The sequence below is a fragment of the Colobus angolensis genome, unplaced genomic scaffold, assembly GCF_000951035.1.
Source record: "Colobus angolensis palliatus isolate OR3802 unplaced genomic scaffold, Cang.pa_1.0 Scaffold278, whole genome shotgun sequence".
In the NCBI taxonomy this organism is placed as follows: Eukaryota; Metazoa; Chordata; class Mammalia; order Primates; family Cercopithecidae; genus Colobus; species Colobus angolensis.
The window spans coordinates 800,334-817,191 of NW_012116021.1; the positions used below are offsets into that span (position 1 = coordinate 800,334).

The 16,858-nt window shown below is 45.9% G+C and overlaps 1 protein-coding gene across 1 annotated transcript in view; it reads left to right on the forward strand.

The window, feature by feature from the left end:
• AP3S2 (adaptor-related protein complex 3, sigma 2 subunit) overlaps positions 1 to 15,487 on the forward strand; it is a 90,234-nt gene extending 74,747 nt beyond the window's left edge. The window contains exons 5-6 of the mRNA XM_011948301.1: positions 8,370 to 8,477; positions 10,455 to 15,487. Coding sequence (XP_011803691.1) covers positions 8,370 to 8,477; positions 10,455 to 10,583 — 237 coding nt within the window. The 3' untranslated portion in view covers positions 10,584 to 15,487. The remainder of the gene's footprint in view (positions 1 to 8,369; positions 8,478 to 10,454) is intronic.
• Positions 15,488 to 16,858: the final 1,371 nt, after the last annotated feature.

The window sequence follows — 16,858 nt, forward strand, 5'->3', positions numbered from 1 at the left end:
ATAGGATCGCTTGAATCCGGAAGGTGGAGGTTGCAATGAGCCGAGATCGTGCCACTGCATTCCATCCTGGGTGACAGAGTGAGACCATGTCTCAAGAAAAAAAAAAAAAAATGAAGAGACACAGATGTCCAGAGGTGTTGGGGGAGAATGGAGAGACTCGATAGCAGGTTAAATTGTCTTTAGAGGAACTGATATTTTGACTATAGTACTCATTCCTACTCTTGACTATTTTCAGGGGTTCCAAGAGAAAAATTTAAATAGGACAGAGCTAAAAACACCAACTTTCACTCACTAAAATGTGGTCATAAATTTATGTATCTTGATCTTGGAAAACATCAGTATCTATGCCTCATTTTACCTTTTAAGATTTCAGATTTATCACCTGAAGCATTTTTTCTGTTGTCTTCCCCTTATATCAAGATATCCTGTTGGTTTATTGGGGTTATCCTAATCTTTATGTCAGATGAAACTCATCCTGGTTGTAATTATTTTTAGGTTAAATAACCATTGGATTTGCCAAGTACTGAAAAATCAGTAGCACTTTTGTTTAAACTCTGTTAATAAACACTTCTGAATGCATTTTGCTAGTGTCATTATTTCCCATGCTTGCTGAGTAGAGAGAAAGTTGAATAATCATACTTGATAATTCATATTTGTTCATTGCACACTGTGTGAGTCTGGGTTTAGGCCTCTTGAAGACTTAGCCTCTTTCCTTCTGTTCCTATGGTTTCGAATGCCATTTGCATGACTCACATCTCAGATTTTCTTTCCCTACCAGCCTCCCTGTGTTGGTTTGTGACTTTATCTGTCAGTCTTCTCTCAGGTATTTACCTAGATTTCTGCAGGCTTCCTCAAGGTCAGCCCACCAGCCAACTTCCATTGTTTAACAGAACCCTTCTTTGTGCCCTAACTGTATCTCCAGTTCTTTAGATACATGAGTTCAGTATTGATTCTTGACTGCTTGCTCCCTACACCCATGCTTGGCAGCCTCCAACTTTCTCAAGTCCCGTCTGTCTCCAGTCAGAGAAATGTTAGCCATCTTTCGTGGTCAACTTTTCATATTCAGTGGACAAGGTCTGAACTGACTAGCAGGACTAATACGGGCAGCTGTTTGCTTATCCATTGCTCAGTTACACTTGAGTCATTTTGCTTACTAAAGGTCAGATGTGATGTTTCCAGATCTCTTTATGCCAGTAAAGTGGTACTGTAATTATGTAATTTGATTAAATAATATACGTATTAAATTATGAGGAAGAAAAGAAAATTATTCTGGTTGTGCATGGTGGCTCATGCCTGTAATCCTAGCACTTAGGAGTTCGAGACCAGCCTGGGCAACATGGTAAAACCCTGGCTCTACTAAAAATACAAAAGATAAGCTGGGCGTGGTGGCGTGCGCCTGTAGTCCCAGCTACTCAGGAGGCTGAGGCAAGAGAATTGCTTGAACCTGGGAGACAGAGGCTGCAGTGAGTCGAGATCACGCTCCTGCACTCCAGCTGGGCGACAGAGTGAGACTGTTTCCAAAAAAAAAGAGAAAAGAAAATTATTCTGTGAAAACTAAGAGGAATGCTTTGGAAGGACAAGTTACTTTAAAAAAGAAATGAAGCTGAATTAGGTTGGGCAAGATAACTATGGAAGAGTAGAGGTGGAGGAATCCTAAAAATCTAGGATTCTGTACTTACTGTTTCATAGCAGTCTGAGTTCTAACTTTAGAGAAACTGGAAATTGTAGATGATGCAATTTGGGGTGAGTTTTTTGCAATAATGGCGAAAAACTCAAATCAGCAGAAGAGATCTTTCTGGGTTGGGCACATTGGCTCACACCTGTCATCTCAATACTTTGGGAGGCTAAGGCGGGAGGATCCCTTGAGCTCAGGAGTTCAAGACCAGCCTGAGCAAGACCTCATCTCTACTTAAAAATTAAAAAAAAAAAAAAAGCTGGGCATGGCAGCATGTGCCTGTAGGCCCAGCTACTCAGGAGAGGTGTGGACATTCACGGGAAAAGTCACAGTAAAAGTCAGATTAACCATACCTTTATTACTTTAGTTTTAAATGCTATCCATGGACTCTCAGTTACTGAGGGTGAGGAAATCAGTGTTCGTATTCTACCTCCCTCCTTTTTTCCCCTCTTCTCTTCCTAGCTTTTACTAGCTGGAGTTTTCTACATCATCAAAGCATATAGTATTGACACTCTGTTGTTACCCTAATCCTATTTTAGTCTTAGACCTACAGTTAAGTAGTTTCAGTTCTCACTGCAAGTTTTTGCCATAGTTTTTTGTTTTGTTTTTGGTTTTGAGAAGGATTTTCGCTCTTGTTGCCCAGGATGGAGTGCAGTGACATGATCTTGGCTCACTACAACCTCCTCCTGGGTTCAGGCGATTCTCCTGCCCCAGCCTCCCAAGTAGCTGGGATTACAGGCAGGTGCCACTTCTGCCCAACTAACTTTTTTTTTTTTTTTTTTTTTTTTTGAGACAGAGTCTCGCTCCGTCACCCAGGCTGGAGTACAATGGCGCAATCTCAGCTCTCTGCAGCCTCCACCTCCCAGGTTCAAGCGATTCTGCCTCACCCTCCTGAGTAGCTGGGATTACAGGTGTGTGCCACCACACCTGGCTATTTTTTGTATTTTTAGTAGAGATGGGGTTTCACCATGTTGGCCAGGCTGGTCTTGAACTCCTGACCTCAAATGATCCACCCGCCTTGGCCTCCCAAAGTGCTGGGATTACAAGCATGAGCCACCAGGCCTGGCCCTGCCATAGTTTTTCCAGTCACCTCTTAGTTGGCACAAGTGCTTCCTTTTGTAGATTCCTTAAGAAATACTTGGCCGCGTGTGGTGGCTCATGCTTGTAATGCCAGCACTTTGAGAGACTGAGGTGGGTGGATCACTTGAGGTTGGGAGTTTGAGACCAGCCTGACCAACATGGAGAAACCCCATCTCTACGAAAAATACAAAATTAGCCAGGCGTGGTGCACATACCTGTAATCCCAGCTACTCAGGAGGCTGAAGCAGGAGAATCGCTTGAACCAGGGAGGCAGAGGTTGTGGTGAGCGGAGATAGCACCATTGCACTCCAGTCTGGGCAACAAGAGTGAAACTCTGTCTCAAAAAAAAAAAAAAGAAAGAAAGAAAAAAAGAAATACTTGGGAACAGTGGTCCCCATTCTGTTACCTTTACTGGACAGTTGACTGGGTATAAAGTCCTTGAGCACTTTGGGAGGCCAAGGAGGGCGGAATACGAGGTTGAGAGATCCAGACCATCCTGGCCAACATGGTGAAACCCCATATCTACTAAAAATACAAAAATTAGCTGGGCATGGTGGCGCATGCCTATAGTCCCAGCTCCTTGGGAGGCTGAGGTAGGAGAATCGCTTGAACCCAGGAGGTGGAGGTTGCAGTGAGCTGAGATCGCGCCACTGCACTCCAGCCTGGTGACAGAGCGAGACCCCATCTCAAAAATAAAAATAAAAATAAATAAAGTCCTTGAGTCACACTTTCTGTCCTTGAGAATTTTGTAGGTATTGTTCCATTTTCTGTTAGCATCAAATATTAATGTGGAAATTTTCATGATTTTGTTTCTCTTTTAAGTGATTTGATCTTTTTGCCTGGTTGCAGGAACCCAGAAACCTTACTTAAAGGTGTATCTTGGTACTGCCTATTCTGAATTTGTTTTTCCTGGGATACAGTGTGACCTTTCAGTATATAGACCCCAATCCTCTTATAGTTCAGAAACATCTTAGATTGTATCTTTATGAATATATCTTTACATATTTTTCCCATTCATGTTAAAGTTTTTTATGCAAATATTACATCTCCTTTGCTGTCTTTTGTAACTGTTTCTTCTCTATTTCTTTTAGCCCTTTTCTTTTTTTTTTTTTCATTTCTCTCCTTTTGTTCCCAGTGTGTTTTTAGCAGTCTCTCTTCTCCCTTTGCTTCTTCCAGTTTCACCTTCATTTCTATAACAGTATTTTTCCTTTCACTTCTTTCCTCAGTTCTGCTAGTATACAGCTTGTCTTCTCTTCTCGTCTCCCTACCTCTGCTGAAGTTCTTGTATTTCTGCTTTGAGCTCTCATTTCATAGAGACAACTATTTTGTCAATTTTCTTTTTTTCATCGTGTAAAATATTTTATTACCATTATATCTAGTCCTTGGAGGCCCTTTTCCAGTGTGTGGTCTTAGTCTGCCATTTGGTTTTCCTATTTCTTTCCTAATTTTTCCTCATTGTGTATTTTTATAGATCCTGTTTAGATTTTTTGTATACTTAAATAGGCAAGTTTTTCAGGGACCAGCTGTTGGCAGGATGCTTGCTGGGGGAGCTACCAAAACTGTGTTCTGGGCTGGCTACAGTTGTTCCCTTGATTTAGGGTTCTGGGTGAGTCCGTGTACCCTTAGTCTCTAGCCAGCCAATCGAGATAGGCAAGGTGTCTCTTAGCATCTCCTCAATGCAAAGGCTGTCTTCTCTACTACCATGGAGACCACCTCTGTGAGGCAAATGTAGCTTGTGTGATTTCTCATTTAGCCTCAACTTCAGGTCCAAGGAAGTTCCTGCCTTCTAAAAACAAGGAACTAATTTGGTACCGGAGTGTGTCCTTTATCCACAGGAAGTACATATTTTTGCAGGTCTTTCTGAGATCTCCAGCTTCCCTGTCCTCTCCCTGTAGCATCCTTTCTTCTTTTCCTTCTGTGAAGCAAAGGAGTCCCTGCCGGAGCTCCCTGCTTTTGACAGCTTTTTCACCTGTTTGGGGGTTTGGAATTTTGGATATCCTGTAGTTATAACAAAAATGGAGTTTGCATTTCTATTTCTTCTTTTTGCATTTGGAACACATTTTGAACAGCATTTGAAAATGCTGACTTTATGATGCAGTGTTAAATAAGAAGCTTTAACTGACTTTTTCTGTTAACCAGCCACTAGTCTCCACGACATCATGTGTTAGGCCTTTTACTATACCTTCTCCATAAAGCCCCCACCACCACACTGTTGTCAGTCTTCGAAGTCCCTAAAACCCAAGGAATATGCTACTCAGATATATGGAAAGCCTTTCATTCTTTCAGCATGCCTACTCTGAGCATTGTTCTAGGCCTTGGAGATAAAGCATGGAAGAATTAATACAAGATCTGGACACACCAAAGTCTTAAATGATTTCATGTGGAATAGGTGTCAGGGATGAATAGAGTGGAAGACACAGTTTGGGATTCTGAGGAAGTATGATAGAAAGGGTAGAACATGAGCTCTGGAATCAACACCATTCTGCTACTAACATACATGACATTGGGATCATTTTATTGCCTTTTCCTCATACATAAAATGTACCAATTTCCTCATATATAAAGACAAGGCGGGCCAGGCGTGGTGGCTCACGCCTGTAATCTCAGCACTTTGGGAGGCCAAGGCAGGCGGATCATCTGAGGTCAGGAGTTCCAGACCAGCCTGGCCAACATGAGGAAACCCCGACTCTACTAAAAATATAAAAATTAGCTGGGTGTGGTGACAGGTGCATATAGTCCCAGCTACTCAGGAGGCTGAGTTGGGAGAATCGCTTGAACCCAGGAGGCGGAGGGTGCAGTGAGCCAAGTACATAACGCTGTACTCCAGCCTGGGGAACAGAGTGAGGCTCTGCCTCAAATAATAATAGTAATAATAATAATAATAGTAGTAATAATAATAAAGTGAAGGTTACATTACCTACCTTAGATGAATGTTGTAAAATTAAGGTAAGTTACATAAAGTACTTGGTTCATAATAGATACTCAACAAGTACTACTTTCTACCCACACAGGGATTGGCTAAACAAAAGGAATAAATACTGAAAGTACAGGTATAGAGGACTGTTTCTCTCCTTTTTTATTAAATTGTGGTAAAATATGTAACATAAAGTTTCCTGTCTTCACCATTTTTAAACTTACAGTTCTGTGGCATTAAGTATGTCCACATTGTTGTGCAGTCGCCACCACCATCCATCTCCAGAGCTTTTTATCTTGCAAAACAGCACCCCTGTAACCACTGCCCTCTTCCCCCTGCCCATGGCAGCCCCCATTCCAGTTTCTGTCTCTGAATTTGACTACTCTGGGTACCTCATAGGAGTGGAATCATACAGTCCTCATCCTTTTGTGTGTGGGTTGTTTCACTTACAGTATCTTCAAGGTTCATCCGTGTTACAGTGTGTCTCAGAATTCCCTTCCCTTTTACAGCGTCTCAATTCAGATGGAAACAAAACAAAACAAACAAACAAAAAAAACAGAATTCCTTTCCTTTTTAAGGCTGAATAATATTCTGTTGTATTTCTATGGCACATTTTGTTGATCCAATTGTCTGTTCATGGACACTTGGGCTGCTTCCACCTTTTGGCTGTTGTGAGTAATACTGCTATGAACATGGGTGTATACATTCTCTTCAAGTCTTTACTTTCAGTTCTTTTGAGTGTGTACCCAAAAGTGGAATAGTTGAGCCATATGGTAATTCTGTTTTTAATCTTTTTGAGGAACCACCATACTGTTTTCAGAGGCCTATTTATTGATGGGGACAAGTATAAACAGTGGAATTCCCCCAGGGAATTATTTTAAAACCAGTCTTGTTTAACATTTTGTAAATTATCTAAATATGAGACTTTTACCATTAAATCTTTATTTGCATATAGCTAATGAATAATTCATATTGTATAAAATGTAAGAACACCTCGTGAGAGTGTGTGTGTGTATGTAGACAGAACAGTGGTTAATAAGGCTCAGTGTGGGCAAACATACACGGGAATACATTTGATTTATTATACTCTGCCCTCAAGATCAGAAGTTCCCTGCACTTACTGAGGGCAAAATACAGGGAGCCAATGCCAGAGAACTTCAGATGTCAGAAGTGCACAGTGCCCAGATATGCAGACACATCTTTCTTCTTGACTCTGCATTGCTTACAGAGTAAACTGGTGGTTGACTGTAGACTCTAGACCAGTGGTTCTCAGCTGGGGTGAGTTTGCCCCCTGGAACACATATGACAATTCTGGAGACATTTTTGATTGTCAAGCTGGAGGAGTAGAGACCAGGGATGCCAGAGAACAGGCCACAGCGACAGGACAGCCCCACAGCAGAGAATTTTCTGCCCCCAGATGTCACTAGTACCCAGGCTGAGAAGCCCTGCTCCAGACCCAAATTACCTTCTCAGCCTTGTCTTAGCCTCTCTCCTGTGTAAATAAAGTTGTCATCCCAGCCAGACCCAGGAGCTCCCCATACCTGCCCATACACCAGCTGAATTGCTCCTTCCAACACCTTCTACCTGAAATTCTTTCCCCTGCTTCTCTAATGTCAGAGCCCAGCTTCAGTCCTCCCACTGTCTCTGTGAAACTCTCTGATCTCTCTAGCCACTGTTCCCTTTCTTCTCTGACTTCCCCAGGACTATCCCAATCATTTGGCACTTAGTTAACAATAGAAGGTTGTACTTGCTATCTTCCCACCTTGACTGAAAGCACCTTGAGGGCCATTTGATATGATTTGGTTTGAAATATGGAGTACCATTCCTTATGAACCCCAGTGGGCATCTCTGCTTTGACCCACCCAGGGCTTTCTGTGACAGCTTTCCTACCATGATGGGATACAGTGGTTGAGTCAACCTCTGTCCCATCACAGCGGTTAGGTACACTGAGATTCAGCTTTGTTTAGATAACTACTAGCTAGGTGGAACCTAAGCCCAAATGTGAGCCTTATGCTTAGAAAGGTGTTTATACTGAATCTGCTTTCTAATCTAAGTGGTAAGAAATGAGGTGAGGAGAGGTGCAAAGGAATTGGGCTCTATCTTGTTCTGATCACATCCCTTCAATGGAGCACAGCCTGGAGGATCTGCCTTATGGAAGGTAGGAGACATTCATTTCAGTTGCTTGGATAGGGATTATTCTGTCATAACTGGACCTACTTAATGACAGTCAGTGTTGACGATGGTAATATTAATAATGAAAGCCATAATTACTTACTTGGAACCCAGTGTGTCTTGGGCACCAGGCTAGGTGCTTTACACATGTTTATCTCATCCAGCCCTCACTGCAATCCTGGAAGGAAGCTGAAGCACTTTAAAGATAATTTGCCCAGGGCCACCCAACTAGCAAGTAGCAGAGCCAGAATTTAAACAAGAGCTGCCTGACTTTGAAGCCTGGGCTCATAGCTACCACCTCACTGCTGAGGGGAGAGATTCATGTTGCCCTGTGCCAAGACCTGGGAGAGACCCCTCGTGGTGTCACTGGAGAGGTGGATGGGCAAGGGGGCTTGAGTGTCTGAGTTCTGAGTCAGGACCTGTTGTCATATCTGACCACTCTGCTGCTGCAGGAAAACGAAACCTCATGGGTTACACTTTGACCACCACAGAGTATTCTGACTCTTCTGATTTTTGCTTCCCCTTTAGGTGCACTACATCCTCCAGGAGGTGGTGATGGGTGGGATGGTGTTGGAAACAAACATGAATGAAATCGTGGCTCAGATTGAAGCTCAAAACAGGCTGGAGAAATCCGAGGTGAGTAAGCAACTGTGTTCTAGCCCTGGCTGGGTAGAGAAAACCTGGGCAGAGGCAGGAGTGTGTACATGTGTTGGTTTGTGTTGCTATGAAACCTCAAGAAATGATACTCATCTTCTTTCTTCCTTGAGTCCATTGAAACTCATGGATTTGAAGGTCAACCAGCCCTGAAAATTAAACAGATAACAAGGTTTGAAATTTCAGACTTTCAGGGTAAAAGAGTAAATAGAAAAGCCAGATGGCAGAGGAAAGCAAACAGCTTTTGGCTTGGGGGTTATGACCCATGTTTGTGGTTTGTAATTCCTCCTTTGAAAGCCACTCGTTCCCTGGAGGGACCCAGAACCCTCTTCTCCTATTCCAGTGTGGTTTCCTAGTTTGTGTGCTCTAAGAGTCTGATCTCCCAGCAGCCATTTCTCGTGGTGTCTTTCAGACCTCAGAGTTGCCAATTTCCTTATTTCCAGTTAGTCTTATAAAAAACTACAGTAGAGTTTGGGCTAGGCTTGAAAATAACATACCCCAGTCCACCCCCACATGGTAACCCCAGTCCACCCCCACATGGTACTGGGCTTGATACAGATGTTCACATAAATTCTGTCCTATCCCTCTGAGGTCTCTCCATCCCCTTCCTCAGCCTTACCAGAGCACAGAGGTTACAGACATATACTTTCACATGCAGAAATAGCAGAACAAATTACCTCTTTAATTATCTGAGTGTCTTAAAGAGATTCTTTGCCTTGTATAACGGAACTTGATCTTGCGAAACCAGGAATTCTTCTTTCTGTGAGGACTGGCAGTCCTGCGGAAGAAGCTTTTGCAGACCACAGCTATTGTGGCAGCTATAGTTCTTTCAGAAATGTAGGCTGGGAAGATTCCAGGAATAGTAAGTGAGTCAGAGGCAAGGGGGTTGGAAATGAGAAGAAATGGAGACTTGCTGGGTGAGGGCAGAATTGGAGTTGGCATTCGGAAAGAAGGCAATAGGGGAAAAATGATTGTGAGAGAGTCTTCATCCACTTTTGCCCTTCTCTCCACATGGGGGTGAGCCTGCCAGGTGGGGGGTTCACTGTAGATGTGCATACTCTGCGTTTTGTCACCAGCCCTTCTGTATCTGTGATACCCCCCACCTTCTCCCAGCTTGTTGCCACACGACACTTCCAAAGCCAGCTCTTTTCATCTCACATTATTAGTTGGCAAGCAGTTGCCCTAGAGCCATGGCTTTTCTTTTCCTTTTAAGAATTTCCCTGTGACTTTGCACATTTCAATAAGAGTCTTCAGTCTTTTGAGGAAGGGGTTTTGTTTTGTTTTGTAACCAGAAAAATGCCCCTGACAAACCACTTTAGATTATTTCAGCATTTTTTGGGTACCCACCATGTGCCAGGCACTGTGAGTTGCTGGGGCTGTGAAACTGCATAGGCCACAGCCCACCTCTGAGGAGCTGGTAGTCTAGCAGGACTGCAGGCTTTGGATCCCTGTGCCAAACCCCATCTAACCTCAAGATTGTTTTGTTGGCTACTTTTGAGGAATAAGGGGGGAAAATTAAAACTTCAGTTGTGTGTTCTCAGTTTGGGATTTCTCTAGGCATCCCTCACCTGTTATTTTGTTTGTTTGTTTTTGAGACAGAGTCTCACTCTGTTGCCCAGGTTGGAGTGCAGTGGTGTGATCTCAGCTCACTGCAACCTCCACCTCCCAGGTTCAAGCGATTTTCCTGCCTCAAGCCTCCCTAGTAGCTGGGACTACAGGCGCCCACCACCACATCCATCCAATTTTTGTATTTTTGGTAGAAATGGGATTTCACCATGTTGGCCAGGCCAGTCTCGAACTCCTGACCTCAGGTGATCCACCCACCTTGGCCTCCCAAAGTGCTGGGATTACAGGCGTGAGCTTGTTTGTTTTTGGTTTTGCTTTTCTTTTCTTTTTTTTTTAGCGTTAAGCGGGTAACACTGAGAATTTGTCTCATACTCACCTCTCATTTCTTCTCAGGGTGGCCTTTCAGCAGCCCCTGCGCGGGCTGTGTCTGCTGTGAAAAACATCAACCTGCCAGAGATTCCTCGGAATATCAACATTGGCGATCTCAACATCAAAGTTCCCAACCTGTCCCAATTTGTCTGAGGGCCAAGGATTGGGCTGAAATATAGTCCTTAAGACAAGCAAAGACAAGCACGTCTGGAAACAGAACCCGTTTTGAGCCATAGAAGAGTCAAGCCTCAGGACCTGGAAACTTTGTGTCTGGGGAAGACTGTTTGGCATGGAATGGGGAAGGGATTCCTATTGACACTGCTCGGGTGTGCCCAGTTCTCACATGTGCAGCCATGCCGTTCTCTGATGCATACGGCCGCTGCAGATGTGAGGGGCCCTGCCTTCCTCATCAGGGAGTCAGCATGCCCAAGCCACTCGCACCTTTACCTTTCACACGGACGCTCCCAAGGGTTAGGGACTGCATTGAGCAGACCCACCTGCTTCCCAGAACCTCCTCACTAGGGCTGAGTGCCTTCTCTGACGAGAGTCTTCATCCTTAGCACCACAGACTTCTGAGGTCCCATGGCCTTTACTTGCTGGTGAGGTGTCATAGGTAGAAATGGGCTGGCCCTTCAGATTTGGGGGTGTGGTGAGTGGCAAGTAAGGGCAGAATTTTAGGAGAACCAGAGTCACCTGCTGACTCTATTGAGATTGTTACACCCAGAATCCTTTTGTGGTTTTTTTGTGGGTTTTTTTTTTGAGACAGAGTCTTGCTCTGTCGCCCAGGCTAGAGTGCAGTGGTGTAATCTTGGCTCACTGCAACCTCTGCTTCCTGGGTTCAAGCAATTCTCCTGTCTCAGCCTCCCCAGTAGCTGGGATTACAGCACCCACCACCACGCCCAGCTAATTTTTGTGTTTTTAGTAGAAATGGTTTCACCATGTTAGCCAGGCTAGTCTCGAACTCCTGGACCTCAAGTGATCCACCCGCCTCGGCCTCCCAAAGTGCTGGCATTACAGGTGTGAGCCACCACGCCCTGCCACCACAATTCCCTTTGTATGGCCGAGCCTTTTGGTTACCACCTCTTGAAGAATATGCTTCCTGCATTGTCCTAGTCCCAGTTGTATTCTCACAGGTGTTATGTGCAGGACACGATCCAAATCATAAACCTGGCGCATGCCCACCACATTTCTGCTAATAGGGAGAGGGACCCACCACACACCAGCACGTGCCAGAGGTCTCTCCTCCCAGAGGAGAGGCCCTGTGTCTGTAGAAGGTTAAAGCTGACAACATGTGAAACATCCCAGAATTATGACTCTTCCCAAGTTTAAAATACATTTTCCTCATGGGAGCAGAAGGTTCGTTGCTGTGTTGTGAATGATGAGCTGCCTCCGCAGGGAACCCACTGCCACCTGGGCCAGCTTCTGGAGCATGAGAACCTGAGCCAGGGTCACCCTTTTGGGGCCTGGACATGACACATGCTGGCTGAGACTAGGAGCAGGGCTGCCTCTTCTCCCTCCTGGAGCTCTGCTTGTGGGCACGCCCTGTTCCCTCAGGTGCCATTCTCCCAGAGCTTAGGTGCCCATAAATGTTCTTACTGCGGTGGAGTAGGGCCTCCTGCTCCCACGCTGTCGCATGGGCTAGATTTCAGGTGTGCTGTTGAGCCACCTTGAGATGAGGGCTGCTTTGCAGTCAAGTTTCCAGCCCGGGCCCCTCTCGGGCCTTCTGACTGGGGACCCTCAGCCTCCTGATGCTGTTGCAGGGCAGGTCTGAGAGGGTGCCCAGCAGCACCTGGTGTCGGGGCCACCTCGTTTTCCATTTTTGAACAGCGCTCCCTGTGGTTTGTGCCCACTGCTCCATACAGCCTCTGATCCTCACTCTTGAAAGCTCCATGATAAGCGCAGAGATGGGCAATGTGGATCTGAAGGTGGGCCTCTTACTGTGGAAGAGGGAAGTGTAGGTGAATAGATGTCAAAACCCCTGATAGCATTCTTTTGAAGGGTTGGATTTTCTTTTTCTGGCAGACATTTCAGTACATTCATATTTCTCTCATTTGCTGAGTGTGAAATCAGAATAAAGGAGATCAGTGTTTATTTTGTACCTTCTGTAAGTTGGCATGAGCAAGATCATTCAACAGTCCTTAACAGCAGACATTCTTATCCCCATTTTGCAGATGAAGAAAGTAGACCCAGTTCCAGTAACCTTCCCTTAGGTTACACAGGGCTGAGATTCGAGACTGCTCACTTGACTTCATTGTCCTTTTCTTTCCTCATTGCTGAAGATGGCTTCTCCCAACGTTATCATCTTTTTTATAGATGAAACTGAGCCTCAAAGAGATTAAGTGACTTCTCACAAACCGTGGTCTAAATAGGCTTGATTTTCTAAGGTGGCCATTGATGATGTCATAGAGTATAAGAGCCACAGAGTCTTCTGTGTCCCTCCATTTAACCGATGTTGGAGCCAGAGCCCAAGGCGGCAAGTGTTGTGTTGAGGGCCACAAATCCAGAGCCACATCCCTCTTCTTGAGTTCGTTTGTTACGTGATTTAATGAATTGCTGCAGGACAGCCCCTGTGCTAGATTTCCTGAGATAGCCTTGAGATTTTAAATGTTTTGCCTGCCAGAAACCAATGATTTTAAAAAATCACTGAGTGGTCCTACAGATTCAAAGTGGGCATCAAAACATCCCTCACACTGCCTCTTACAATGGCATAAAACTAAAGCCCGTTTTTTTATTTGGAAAACTCAATCCCTTTGGACAAGCCACAATAATTTTTCATTAACTGCTTAAGCTTGCCTGCAAATTCAGCTAGCTTTCCGGCCTGCTATCAGCAAAGCCATAAACATCTTTTTAAAAAATAGGTTAAGGTTGGCCAGGTGCGGTGGCTCACGCCTGTAATCCCAGCACTTTGGGAGGCCGAGGCAGGCAGATCATGAGGTCAGGAGATCAAGACCATCCTGGCTAACACAGTGAATCCCCGTCTCTACTAAAAATACAAAAAATTAGCCAGGCGTGATGGTGGACGCCTATAGTCCCAGCTGCTCAGGAGGCTGAGACAGGAGAATGGCATGAATCCGGGAGGCAGAGCTTTCAGTGAGCCGAGATCACGCCACTACACTATAGCATGGGAGACACAGAAAGACTCTCTCTCTCTCTCTCTCTCTCTATATATATATATATATGTTAAAGCATATAGAATACTCGGCTTTCCTTTTTTTGTTAGATGGGGAACTCACACTGTGGCTCAGGCTGGAGTACAGTGGCGTGATCATGGCTCACTGCAGCCTCAAAGTCCTGGGGTCAAGTGATCCTCTCACCTCAGCCTCCCAAGTAGCTGGCACCACAGGCATGCAACCATCACTCCTGGCTAATTTTATTTTTTTAGTAGAATAAGGTCTCGCTATGTTGCACAGGTTGGTCTCTTAACTCCTTACCTCAAGCCATCCTCCTACATTGGCCTCCCAAACGTGTTGGGATTACAGGTGTGAGCCACTGGACCTGGCCAAATACTGGATTTTCAGTGCTCACTGCCACTAATAAAAATCTGAAATTCTTTCATTATGCAATTTCTAAGTGCCTGGTGAGGGCCAAGCTCAGTTCTAGGCTCTGAAGATTAAGAGGGAAACAAAGCTCTGCCTGCTCCTGTTGTCTCTGTGAGCATCTTTGACAGAGTGCTCAGATTGTTGGGATATAGCGCATCGGACTGGCAGCCTGAATTCGTGGAGACTGCAGTCAGTAACTTTGTGATACATGTAATATTTAGACGACAATTACCCATTTCCTTACCCCCTACCTGATCACATCACACCCTGCTGAGCCATACCCCAAACAGCCCACCTTCCTCTAGGCCTGGCCATGGCCCTGTGCTTGCCACATTGAGGATTAAGTCAGGATATCTTGAGCTTTCTCAAATCCCTGTTTATTCAGGCCTCTGACACGTATAGAGCCAGCCTTCTCTGCCCACCACTTCCACTACCATGGAGCCCACTTAGTAAAACCCTCTCTGGGCCCAGCTTCACCAGAAAAGACACCAGGGGAGCAAGGCTCAAACCAGGGGCAGCTATATCTGATCTTGTGGACCAGTCTTCAATAAGGGCTTTCAGCTTGGCTGGCTGTCCATTAGGATGCAGCAATGATTGGTACATGGATATTAAGATCAGTAGTCGGGGCTAGTCCAAGTTTAGCAGTAGCCAAACTGGAGAGCCTCTGAAGTATGAGAGTCCCAGAGGGATTTGTCAGCTCCTGGCAGACATCCTGATTTTCACCTTCCTGAGTCTACCCTCCCGCAAAAGGGTGCCAGTCTCACTGTGGTGATGGTTAGCCCAGTGTGCACTGCACTCACGCTGCAGCACAGGGTCGGTGCTTGCAGGCTGGTGGATGCTGTCCTCTGGGTTAAGACTGTATCCCTTCTGGGGAGCGCTGGAGGGTTCTCCATCTGCAGTGTTTCAGCAGAAGTTGGCAGATATGAAAACAGGCCTTCTGTAGGGAAGTAGTTCCATGAAAATGATTAATTCTTTCCAAAAGACTTAAAATTCTTTCCTATTTCAGTTTTTCCTTTCAAAAAAGGGAATACATTCATGTAATTCAAAACTTAAGAAAACAAGTCTGTTCAGCAGAAGACTCCCACTCTGTTTCCCCAAACACTGAGCCCCATCCCCCATCCCTGGTAGCAAGAAGTGTTTCCAATTTAAAGGTTAAGAAGCCAAGTCCCTGGATTTGTATTAGGGATGTCTTCCTGACAATGTGAGTTGTGTTCCATTTGACCCTGGCAGTTGACCTCGGCCCACTAGGATCATGCCGCCCTCTCCAGGGAGGAGGGTCTCCCCATCACCCCGTACAGTGGCACCCTGACCCTGGCACTGCCCTTCCTTGCTCAGCATACCTTTCCCGTGGCACTCTGACGTGATGGGTATTTGGTTTCTGAAGTTACTGGTTGTTTACCCTGCTGGGATGTAAGCCCCTCCAGGGCAGGGGCTTGTCTCATGTTCAGCGCTGCATCCCAGCTGCTGGGCACAGTGCCTGGTCCATGGCGTTCAATAAATAACTGTTGGATGAGTGAACACTTGAGGCAAATGGTGGTTCATTCTTACAGTCTCAGCATGTGCTCTCGAGGGCCCTGTGCTCAGAACTTGGGAAGGAGAACCAGGATAGTGGTATTGGGAGCAGGAAGTGGGAAGGACCTGATGATGACTTGTGGAGGCTGAGGGAGAGGAGGATGGCAGAGCTGGTGTTGGCAGGTGGAGCCCATGTAACGAGGAGGCGGAAGGATGGGGCTCTCGAGAGAGAAGGAGGGGGTTTGGGAGGGCAGCAATCAGGAGTTTGGATGTGGAATGCATTCGGTTGGGGTTGTCCAAGCATCTCTGGGGGCAGATGTCCACCAGTCAGCTGGAAAACTGAGTGGGCAGGAGAGGAAATGAGTGTCCACCCAGAGATGATGATCGGAGGTGTGGGGGCATGCACTGTGGCCAAGGGATGAGAGGGTTGAGGACTGAGCCTGTGGGCAGGGGAGAGAGGAGCATCTGGACAGTGGGCGACTTCAAGTCAAGGGAGCACTTTCAGTGGGGAGGGGTACCAGGAAGAGATGGCCTCTCTCAGGCTTCCAGTGGCCCCAGCCCAGCCTCCACAGTGAGAACTGTGAAGAGACGGCTCTCACCTTGTGATGGGGCAGGTCCAGACTTAGTGTGGGTCACAGTCCAGCTCTGCAATATGCAGTTTGAACCTTCGGAAGATCAGTCTCCTCGTCTGAAAAAGAGGGTAATGATTCCTGCCTTGTAGGTTACCGTGCGGATTCATGCAGACGATGAAGAACTCAGTCAACATTGGCTGCTGTTATCACTGAGACTTGCAGAGGAAATGGGAGTTGAGGAGGTGGATGGAGTAAGCTCCGTGATGCTGGGAAGGAGAAAGAGCTCAGGTCCTGAAAGAAGGGGAGGGGGGAATGAGGGTGCTGCACGGGGATGGTGATGCACAGTGGCCCTGGCCTGACCTGTCAGTGGGGTCCCACACCCGTATCCAGAGGCACAGCTGGATAAAACGGTTGAGGAGGTGGTGGAGTCTGCAGAAAGTGAATCTTAAGATGAGGAGAGTCTGAAGACATAGAATAGCAACTGGCAGGACCCACGGCATTGGGGTCAGAGGGGAGAGGAGCCCGGAACTTCCTTTCCCTGGAGTCAGGAGGGACATCTGGCAGTCCCAGCAAGCACGGCAGGAGCTCAAATCTGGGGGGACCAGTAAGAGGGCCTCTGACCTTGCAGGCCTGGACGAGAGTTGGGGCCCCTGCAGGGACTCCACGCTTCCCATGAGAAGGAGGATCTTTGAGCCTTCTTTTTTTTTTTTTTTTTTTTTAGCTAAGGTTTGTGGATTTTGTTTATCTTTTTAAAAAGCAACTCTTTGTTTCATTGGATTTTCACATGCCTTTTCTGTATCTTCCC